The following is an 11,849-nucleotide window of genomic DNA, read 5'->3' on the forward strand; positions in this document are numbered from 1 at the left end:
AAGAACGCTAAAGCACAGACAGGTTAAATAACTTGCCTAAAGCCACACAGCTGATAAATAGTAGAGCAAATATATATATATATATATATATATATATATATATATATATACTTTAATAGTTTATTTTTAATTAGTGAGTCAACGTGAGGGTACAGTTACAGATTTATACATTTTTGTGCTCATGTTTCACCCATACAAAGTTCGATAACCCATCCCTTCACCAGTGCCCATTCTCAACCACCAGTGAACCCAACAACCCCCTCACCCTCCCCAGTCCTGTCGTCTCCCCCCACCCCACACTGCCACTATGGCAGGGTATTCCCTTTTGTTCTCTCTCTCTGATTAGGTGTTGTGGTTTGCAATAAAGGTGTTGAGTGGCCATTGTGTTCAGTCTCTAGTCTATATTCGGCCCGCATCATCCTTCCCCCACATGACCTCGGACCACATTTTACTTGGTGTTCCCTTCTCTGGGTTGCCCAGAATGAGAGACCAGCCTCCAAGCCATGGAGACAACCTCCTGGTACTTATTTCTACTATTCTTGGGTGTTAGTCTTATAGTCTATTATTCTATATTCCACAGATGAGTGCAATCTTTCTATGTCTCTCTCTTTCTTACTCATTTCACTTAGCATGATACTTTCCATGTTGATCCACTTATATGCAAAGTTCATGACTTCATTTTTTCTAACCGCTGCATAGTATTCCATTGTATAGATGTACCAGAGTTTCTTCAACCAGTCATCTGTTCTAGGGCACTCGGGTTTTTTCCAGATTCTGGCTATTATAAACAGTGCTGCGGTGAACATATAAGTGCAGATGTCATTTTGACTATACTTTTTGCTTTTCTGGGATATATTCCCAGCAGTGGTATTGCTGGGTCAAATGGGAGCTCAACCTCTAGTTTTTTGAGAATAGTCCATATTGTTTTCCAAAAGGGCTGAACTAGTCGGCATTCCCACCAGCAGTGTAGAAGGGTCCCTTTCTCCCCACATCCTCTCCAACAGCGGTTGCTTTTGTTCTTTTGGATGTGTGCTAGTCTCTGTGGTGTGAGGTGGTATCTCATGGTTGTTTTGATCTGCATTTCTCTGATGATTAGTGATGTAGAGCACTTTTTCATGTGCCTTTTGGCCATTCGTATCAGTAAAGCAAATATTTAAACCTAGATAGTTCCAGTGCCCATGAACTTAACTAGTATATAAGATGAACCTATTGTTTTTAATTTAAATTATTGATAAATGGCAGAAATACCAGTACAAATATCACCATCATGTACCTTTCAAGGTATAGATGCTTATCAATTAATAATCAGTCAACGTACCATGCACAAAAGTTAGATCAAAATGGATTAAAGACCTCAACATCAGACCACAAACCATAAGGTACATTGAAGACAAGGTCGGCAAAACCCTCTACGATATTGAAGATAAAGGTATCTTCAAAGATGACACAGAACTAAACAATCTAGTAAAAATAGAAATCAACAAATGGGACTACATTAAACTAAAAAGCTTCTGCACTGCAAAAGATACAGTGACCAGAATACAAAGACTATCTACAGAATGGGAAAGGATATTTACACAATACCCATCAGATAAGGGGTTAATATCAATGGTATATAAAGCACTGGTTGAACTCTACAAGAAGAAAACATCCAACCCCATCAAAAAATGGGGCGAAGAAATGAACAGAAACTTTACCAAGGAAGAGATACGAATGGCCAAAAGGCACATGAAAAAGTGCTCTACATCACTAATCGTCAGAGAAATGCAGATCAAAACAACCATGAGATACCACCTCACACCACAGAGACTAGCACACATCCAAAAGAACAAAAGTAACCGCTGTTGTAGAGGATGTGGGGAGAAAGGGACCCTTCTACACTGCTGGTGGGAATGCCGACTAGTTCAGCCCTTTTGGAAAACAGTATGGACGATTCTCAAAAAACTAGAGGTTGAGCTCCCATTTGACCCAGCAATACCACTGCTGGGAATATATCCCAGAAAAGCCAAAAAGTATAGTCGAAGTGACATATGCACTTATATGTTCACCGCAGCACTGTTTACAATAGCCAGAATCTGGAAAAAACCCGAGTGCCCTAGAACAGATGACTGGTTGAAGAAACTCTGGTACATCTATACAATGGAATACTATGCAGCGGTTAGAAAAAATGAAGTCATGAACTTTGCATATAAGTGGATCAACATGGAAAGTATCATGCTAAGTGAAATGAGTCAGAAAGAGACAGACATAGAAAGATTGCACTCATCTGTGGAATATAGAATAATAGACTATAAGACTAATGCCCAAGAATAGTAGAAATAAGTACCAGGAGATTGTTTCCATGGCTTGGAGGCTGGTCTCTCATTCTGGGTAACTCAGGGAAGGGACCACCAAGTAAAATGTGGTTGGGGGTCATGTGGGGGAAGGGTGATGTGGGCCAAATACAGACTAGAGACTGAACACAATGGCCACTCAACACCTTTATTGCAAACCACAACACCTAATCAGAGAGAGAGAACAAAAGGGCAGGGTGGGGTGGGGGGAGACGGGACTGGGGAGGGGGGAGGGATGTTGGGTTTACTGGTGGTGGAGAATGGGCACTGGTGAAGGGATGGGTTATCGAACTTTTTAGGGGGGAAACACGAGCGCAAAGATGTATGGATCTGTAACTGTACCCTCACGATGACTCTCTAATTAAAAATAAACTAATAAAAATATAATCAGTCAACGTTATCAATGAATTCAGATGAAAATTCCATATGTATAATCTTCCTTTGTTATTACCAATTAATTATTAGTAAGATTTAAACTGGGTGACTATTTTCCCCAGCTTGCTCTGTAGGTATCAATCACAGCTAAAGGAAATCAATGTAAATAAATTAAAGCAAGTGCAGTGAAGACAGCTCTAATTCCCAAAACATGGCTTAAGTAAACCTCTGCTGGGGCCAAAGTGACAGCACAGCGAGGAGGGTGCTTGCCTTGCACACCATTCCAGAGATCCCTAAGGCCTGAAATTGCCTGGAATGACCCTGAAGGCAGAGCCAGGAGTAAGAGCTGAGCACCTCCAAGTGTGCTCCCCACAAAGCAAAACAAAATTAATAAAAACAACAACAAACAAAAAAGAAAAACACTGCTGTAGCTAGGTTTCCATATCTGAGATATAGTAGACAGACAAGATCTCCAGTCACTTCCAATACTAAGATTTAGTTTGCCCATCTTGTATAGATAGGAAAACTTTATCTCAAACCTGCCTGATTATTCTTGCAGTTTCACTGATGTGGAACATTGGAGACAGGGAGGGAAGTGGCCTGAGGGCTGGTGTAACCAATGCCACACAATCTCCATGCTCTTTGGGACATCAATAGAAGGATTTCGTACCCTAAGAATCTTGGCTAGTGCTATCATATGCCTTCATATTTGCAATCTATCTCCTGGAGTAGCAGATGGTTCTAACTTCAGTGTGTCCTTGATTACTAAAAAGGAGGCACTGATTAGTAATGTTACCAGCTGAGATTTGGATGTGTTACATTTAGAAAGGATTAGACATGAGTGTGAATCCTGGCTCAGAGGAACACTCTCTCAGTGTGTATTTAGCTCCAGAGTTCTTGCCCTGTTTTGGATATCCAGTGATCAGGCAGAACCCACATTTCAAAATGTTTAAGAAGTAACTTTTGGTTACTTTAAAAATGATTAATTTGTCTGTGATGCAACATCCAGGGAATAGGATCCAGAAGAGCAAACCTCAAAATGTATAAATATGTTGGGGTGGGGGGATGAATAGAGACACGGGCCACAGCTTTGAAAAAAATTCTTTTTAAACCTTTCTCTCCAAAAGCAGCGGAGCAAGGCAGAGAGGACAGAGGCTGCCTTCAGGCTCCTCCAGGTCTAACTTTCATTCCCCTAACTTCTCCCCTTTGCTGGCCACCAGTCTCAGAGGCCACCCATAATTAATTCACAGGGGTGGACAACTTGTTCCCAACTCTTTGTAGAAGCCATATGTGCATAGGTTAAGAGCTCAATAAATGCATGTTGAATTGACTTTTGTCTGCATGTGTGAGTTGCAGATTGGTTTTAAAGGAACTCTCTCTTTCTCCTGGGTGCCATATGCCTTAGGAACTGTCTTTTGCTCCTCAGAGATTCTGGAAGAAACCATTTTTCTGATAAGGATTACTTTAAGTGACCGGTTGCTCAGGGGATTCACAGAGGCAGCACTCGCATCTTGTTTGAGGCATTAATACAGTAGATAGTCTTCTTTTTACTTCTTGGACCATATAATGTTGCTCAGAGGGTGCTCCAGGCTCTGTGCAGGGGCTGGGGGCTAGGGGCTGGGGTGGGTGCTTCTGTCCCTTAGGATCTGAGGCAGCAGGATCTGAGGCCCCAACTCCCGACCTCCTGCCTGCAAATCAATCAGCTGGGCTATCTGTCCCCAGGATGAACTTTGAAGGGGTGGAGGGGAGAGCCCTGGCCCAGGTCCCCCCCTAAGTGACTGCGTACACCCCGCGTACTTCTTGCTCTGGGAAGGGACAAAACCGAACCATCCTTTTGCCGTCATCGAGGAAATGATTCTTCCTAATGAACAACTCTCAGAAACGGACCGCCTGAAAAGTTCGCTTTCCTTCCCAAGCCTGCGGGAGCTTGAAGGGCCGAGGCAAGCCGGGGCCCCGCCTCTCTCCACGCCCTAAAAGCGGCGGGGAAATTTCGGGGCGCTGGAGGGGAGTACGCAGGCTGGCCAGGGACAGCCCGGGCCCATCCGCAGAGTTTTCCTGGGACTGACTGCGGACGCGCGGCCACCCACGCGCGCCCAGCTTCACCCTTTCCTCTTCTCCTGGGAGCACCCGGTCCCAGACGTGCCCGTCAGGTCGGGTTCCGCGGCCCCAGGGGACACTCACCCTGCCACGCCCGGACTCTCTGGGGAGTGGGCTCTGTCGCGGCGCCCTGGGCATAGCCCAGGGTTGCCCCCAGCAGCAGTAGCAGCGGCGATCTTGGCGGCAGCAACATCGCTAACCACTGACCTCCGGGGCGACCGCGGGGCGTCCCTGACCAGCCTCCTCCGCGCTGCGCTGTGCTCGGAGGTCGGCCTGCCCCAGCGCTCCCGGGGTCAGCAGCTCGGTCACCCCTAGGGCCACCTCAGCGCGAGGCTGTGGGCTGAGAGGTGCCAGAGCAGTGGCAGTGCTCCGGTCCCTACTCACTCACTGCGCGAGGCCAGGAGGAGGAGGAGGAGGAGGAGGAGGAGGAGGAGGAGGTGGAGGTTGGGGGAAGGGGTGGACCATTGTTGCCCATCCCAGAAATTCCTGCCTTGGGGTGGGGGAGAGAGGAGTGGGGAGGGTGCGGGGTGCACGCTTCTCCTGCCCTGCTCCTCCATTCCTGGGGCAAGTTTCGGCTATGATAATCTCCAGGACAGGAAGTTTCACATATGAGTTTGCAGATCTCCCAGATTCTGGTAAACACTGAAGATTTGGCAACTGGTTGCTCAGAGTAAGAACTATTCCGAGAATTTGGGAACATTGGGGACACCCTGGACCGCTACGTGGGTCCCTGGAGATTCCTAGAATGTTCCAGGGCCTCCACCCCCGTCAACCCCAGAATATCTGAAAAATTTATTGGATGCTATGTTTCTTTCTGTTTTAAAATAATTCTGCCCTTCCATCTAAATAGCTGGGTGCCTCTCCCAACCTGCCCTTAACCAGTTTGATAGCTGTGAAAGTGTCCAGAAAGGTAGTGATTTGCTTTAGATTGTTCCTTTATCTTGCTAATTACTCCCAAAATTAGTTAGAAGAAAACTCCTGATTTAAAATCCTAATTCTAGTCCTCTGAATAATCATTAGAACACTGAAAATATTTAATATTTATGAGAACAAGACAATAGAAGATCTTTCCTAAACAGGATCTTATAGTTTTTTGATTTTTCAAATTTTATTGAATCATTATGAGATACAGTTACAAGCTTTCATGTTTGAGTTACAATCATACAATTATCAAACACTCATCCCTCCACCAGTGCACATATCCACCACCAATCTCGACAGTATGCCCCCCCTTTTCCCACACTCCCCCTGCCTCCAAGACAATTTCCTCCAAACTCTCTCTCTCTCTCTCTCTCTCTCTCTCTCTCTCTCTCTCTCTCTCTCTCTCTCTCTCTCTCTCTCTCTACTTTTGGACGTTTTGGTTTGCAATACAGATACTAAAAGGTTATCATGTTTGATCTTTATCTACTTTCAGCACACATCTCCCTCCTTACTGATCCCTCCAACCATCATTTTCTTAGTGATCCCTTCTCTATTCCAGCTGCCTTCTCCCCCAGCTCATGAGGCAGGCTTCCAATTATGAAGCAATCTTCCTGGCCCTCATATCTACTGTCCTTGAGTGTCAATCTCATGATATTTTATACTCCACAAATGAGTGCAGTCCTTCTATGTCTATCCCTCTCTTTCTGACTCATTTCACTTAGCATGATGCTCTCCATGTCGATCCACTTAAAGAAAATATCATGACTTCATCGCTCCTAAAAGCTGCATAGTATCCTATTTTGTAGATGTACCAAAGTTTCTTTAACCAGTTGTCTATTCTAGGCACTTGGGTTGTTTCCAATTCTGGCTATTGTGAACAGTGCTGCAATGAAAATATAGGTACAGATGTCATTTCTACTGTGCTTTTTCTCATCTTCAGAATATATTCCCAGAAGTGGTATTGCGGGGTCCTATGGAATCTCAATTTCTAGTGTTTGAAGGAATGCCCATATTGTTTTCCAGAAAGGCTGGACCAGTCGGCATTCCCACCAACAGTGAAGGAGCATCCCTTTTTCTCCACATCCACGTCAGCATTGATTGCTTTTGTTCTTTTGAATGTGTGCCAGTCTCTGTGGTGTGAGATGATATCTCATTGTTGTTTTGATTTGCATCTCTCTGATGATTAGTGATGTAGAGCATTTTTTCATGTGCCTTTTGGTTATTTGTATTTCTTTTCTGAGGAAGCTACTGTTCATTTCTTCTCCCTATTGTTTGATGGGATTGGAGGTTTTTTCTTGCACCATTCTTGTATATCTTGGATATTAATTCTTATTAGATGGTTATTGGGTAAATATTCTTTCCCATTCTGTGGGCTCACTCTGTATTTTAGTCACTGTTTCTTTTGTAGTGCAGAAGCTTCTTAGTTTGATGTAGTCCCATTAGTTTATGTTTGTTTCCACTTGCTTGGTCAGTGTTATTTCATCATTAAAGATGTTTTTAGCTTTAATGTCATGGAGGTTCTGTTTACATTTTCCTCCCTGTACCTTATGGATTCATGTCTGATATTGAGGTCTTTAGTCCACTTTGATCTGACTTTAGTGCCTGGCACTAGATAGAGGTCAGAGTACATTTTTTTGCAGGTAGCTATCCAGTTTTCTTAGCACCACTTGTTGAAGAGGTTTTCCTTGTTCCACTTCTCATTTCTTGCTCCTTTGTCAAAGATTAAGTAGTCATGTATTTGGGAGTCTGTGACAGAATATTCAACTCTGTTCCATTGGTGTGTGGGTCTGTTACTAACCCAATACCATGCTGCTTAACAGGATCTTAACAGGGATCATTAAGAGGTAATTGATGGGGAAAAGGAGCAAAAGGAACTTCAAAAATTAAAGGAAGTTGGGAGGCTCTTGCAGGATCTCACTTTTCTGACTTGCCTATTGGCCCAAACCAAACCAGTATATTGGGGCAGGGGGCATTCTTCAGTTTGAGGAGGATCACTCATGCTATTCCTGTGAAATATGTACCTTGAGGCCCAGTGCTGCTGGGGTGTACAAGCACCCCTACCATGTACCCTATTTTTAGTAAATTGTGAATAACTATCTGCCCTAGAGTAATTGGTCACCTCATCCTCACACAGATTTGTATTCAAAAGCCAGAAGCCACCCATCTATAGATGGATGGGTGGACTATATTTAAAAAGAGGGCATCATTAAGTTTAGAAGAGGTTTTAGGTTTCATCTCAGATAGGATGGTTTGGTGACCTTATTAGAAGAGGTGGAAATAGAGTTCTCTACCCTCAGGCACCATGAAAGCGGGCTTTGCTTGAGAGGACCCTGAGAAGGTCCTGAAGCCTGGACAGTGCTCTCATCCAAAGCTGAAGCCTGTGGAACTGTGAGTTTTCTGCCTCTCAAACTTGGAGGTTTTTGTTTTTTTTTTTTTGCTTTTTGGGTCACACCTGGTGATGCACAGGGGTTACTCCTGGCTCTTCACTCAGGAATTACTCCTGGCAGGGACCATATGGGAACCTGGGTTGGCCGCGTGCAAGGCAAATGCCCTACCCGTTGTGCTATTGCTCCAGCCCCTCAAACTTGGAGTTTTTAACTTCAAAGAAAGCATAGCTGTGGTTTAAAGTAGCCAGTCTCTGATATTTTATTAGGGCAGCCCAAACAGATGAATAAATTCAGTTCTTAGGCTGGTTTCCCAGAAAGCAGAGAGCGGGATGAAATCCCATGTAGGACATGGAACTAGGGATGTGAGTGTAACATGGGAAAAGGGAAGTGCTTAAGTCCTGAAGGAACTCCAAATACCCCACATCTGTCTGCCCCAGTGACAAAAGAGCAAAGCCTATAGCCATGGAATCATTGTCCCTGATTCCTCAGGTTATTGAGTTTAACTGACTTCTCTGCCCACCTCCATAGCAGTGGTAAAAGAGCTCTGAGCTTGGTTTTATGCCTTTGCATCCAAGAAAGCTTGTGATGGGCATAAACAGGTAAGTGCGTGGCATGGCCAGAGGTGAGGTTACTGCTGAGGAACTTGAGGGGATGACTCTGCAGGGTTGGCTGCCACAGTGATGATGGGAATTAGAGATGAGGTAATCAAATGTTGAATGTCCCAAAGTTTGTACCAAATCTTTGTGTCCATTATACCTAGAAGTCAATATCCTGTGTTGAAAGCATGCAGAGTTGGGATGCTTTCGAAAAACTAGACTAACTAGACTTCAATCAAAAAGTTCTTACCAACTTCTCTAGTGACCCATGAACTACATAGTAATATGGTAATATCCTTAAAGTAAACAATTCAGTCTTGCATGAGTGACATCGTTCCTATTACAACTGCTAAGTGCAGCATCATGGTATAATTACACAATAAAGCACAATACTGATGTTAATCTTCGGTGAGAGATAGATAGTAGGGTAAAGGTAAATGAACAAAAGGTAAATGAGCAGAAGGCCTAGAGGGATTGCACAGTGGTCAGATAAGGGTGGTAAGTTTTAGGAGGGAGAGGCTAGATAAAATGGGAAGCAGTTGTGGGGGAAAATATGAAGATGAGTGAAAAATGCCCCTGCCTGGGACATGGGGAGAAGACAGGCCTGAATGGAGCCAAGAGCAGCTATTGGAGAGCCCTGAATAAGGAAGACATTCATAGGGATATTAGGGTTCCCTCTGCTGTTGGATCCCACAAGACAGCCTCCAGTTAGGGGCCTTGGATTTATCTCCTGCATATAAACAAAAAGTTAAAAAAAATGTGGGGCTGGAGCTATAGCACAGCAGATAGGACATTTGCCTTGCACTCAGCTGACCCGGGTTCAATTCCCAGCATCCCATATGGTCCCCTGAGCACCGCCAGGGATGATTTCTGAGTGCAGAGCCAGGAGTAACCCCTGTGCATTGCCGGGTGTGACCCAAAAAGCAAAAAAAAAAAAAATTAGAAAGAGTGCAGAAGGTAAGACTCTTTCAAGCGGTGAAACTAACTGGGTTTAACCCTGGACCTCCCTCCCCCCATATCATTTCCTGAGCCCCTCCAGGAGTGATCTGTGAGCATAGAGTCAGGAGTGTGGTCTTGAGAACTGCTGGGTGTGGCCCAGAAACAAAAAGAATAAGCTAAATAGATACATATAAATCTCCCCTGAATCACAGCAGATAATATTTCAAAGTGGAAGAGCTAGAAGCCTGATTAGAATACAGAAGGGAAACAAACCATACTTCATCTTTAGAGCAATTAGTGTAATGAAAAATGCTAATGACAGCTTCCTGGCCTGCTGACACCACATTTCCTATTCAACAATTAGAAGACCCAGGGAAAAAATAGCTACCTTTGTATCTTTTCCTGAAGTATTGTGCCTGAGGAGGAAATCAGTGGTCAAGAGATTTCCAATTTTTGAAAAAAAATGATCTTTTCTCATTCCTGGTCTGCTGCGTTTCAGGTCTGAGACAGGCTTGGATAATGGATAAAAGAGGTACTTTGCTGTCTACTAGCATTTCTCCCTGTTTCCTGTATCCTGCTTTCTTCTGTGTGAAATGATTTTTCTTTTCCTTGAATCTTTAAAACAGCACAGTTAAGGACACTGAGGAAATGTTAATTTTTATTTATTTATTTATTTATTTTGCTAAATGAGTGAATGAAGGCAGCTTATATGTGTTATGCTTTCATGGTTCTACATGAAGAAAAGAATAAAACTGAAGAAATCTTGTGTTTGAGATTCTTTGAAACTCGAGAATAAAATTAGAAACTTGAATTCTTGAGAATAAAATTAGAACATTGAATTATGGCTAATGATAACAGTGATTAAAATTGGAAGATCTTAAAGCTAGTGTAGGGGTTGTGGTATGGGTCAAAATTAACACCCTAATAAAAGGCATTGTTTGAATTAGGGTGAGAGCGAGAGTGATTTGTAATAAGTGTTCAATGAGGAAATTATTTACCAAGATATGAGCAGGGTGGAAAGAACCAAAACAGGTTGTAAAAGACCTAGTTTCTGGCAAGTATTAGAAACATCTGAACTGAAGGAACAAAGGGGCAGTTATAGAGCAACTCAAAGTGTGTAGAACCATGAAAGCATAACAAATATAAGCAGAGTTTGCTTAGTTATTGTCATAGGTAATCATATAAAAGTATGAGAGGTCTTCAAAGTTCACTAAGTGATTTAGTATAGCTTCGAGGAGATAAAAAACCCTTGATTTCCAGCCAGGGCCAGGCCTGGTGTGACAGTTGCATACTAATTCAGCATCTGCTTATGTTACCTCTGATTTCTGCCCACATGCCAAAATTTTTCGGGGGTTAGGCGCAATGGTGTATTGGAATGAAACAGCTGGGGCTTGCACTGCGTGCTCACTTACCAGAAAGGTTCTGACCGGTTGACACTCTAAACTAGAATAAGTGGGTTTGGGGAAAAAAACGGTTGAAGAAAGAGGATTGTGAAATATTGGGAATGTCTTCTTTGGAACTTTGGTGATTTTTCTGTGCATAGAAATAATCCCATAGCGGGGCTGGAGTGATAGCATAGCAGGTAGGGCGTTTGCTTTGCACGCGGCCGACCTGGGTTCAAATCCCAGCATCCCATATGGTCCCCTGAGCACTGCCAGGAGTGATTCCTGAGTGCAGAGCCAGGAGTAACCCCTGTGCATTGCCGGGTGTGACCCAAAAACCAAAAAAAAAAAAAAATAATCCCATAGGGATCTTACCTCTTGTTTATTTATATCAATTAACCTCTGGCAGAAATTGGTTTCCTTTCATGTCATTTCGCTTAAACTCTCAACTTTCAAGAACCTAGTTATTCTAAGCAAGGACTTCCTGTGGTGAATCCATGTCTTTCTGGTGGAGGTGGGAGAGAAAAGCAACATGACTGTCCCTGTATCTTCTTAGCAGCTGTGCTTTGCAAATGCTTGCTGTGGTGTCTGGCTCAGTTATCTGTCTCCTAGTTAAGAGGTTGTACTGCAGAGGGACTTTGCTCTGTGATGGTCAAATCATTCACTTTGGCTTGGTTTCAGTCTTCTTCCTGTAAAATAGAGCCCTGAATGTCTATGCCGTCACACACTTGGAAAGCATCCACTATTCAGAAAGTAGTGAGTGCTTAGAAGTCATAGATAACACCCATAACATTTAGAGCCATGAGGTAGGTATCATCC

General features: G+C 43.5%; 1 protein-coding gene across 1 annotated transcript in view; it reads right to left on the minus strand.

The window, feature by feature from the left end:
* The window catches only part of PLA2R1 (phospholipase A2 receptor 1), a 136,925-nt gene extending 131,927 nt beyond the window's left edge, over positions 1–4,998 (minus strand). Inside the window, 1 exon segment of the mRNA XM_055122305.1 lies at positions 4,890–4,998. Within this exon segment, the coding sequence (XP_054978280.1) occupies positions 4,890–4,998 (109 nt within the window).
* Positions 4,999–11,849: the final 6,851 nt, after the last annotated feature.

Source organism: Sorex araneus, chromosome X (genome assembly GCF_027595985.1).
Source record: "Sorex araneus isolate mSorAra2 chromosome X, mSorAra2.pri, whole genome shotgun sequence".
Lineage (NCBI taxonomy): Eukaryota > Metazoa > Chordata > Mammalia > Eulipotyphla > Soricidae > Sorex > Sorex araneus.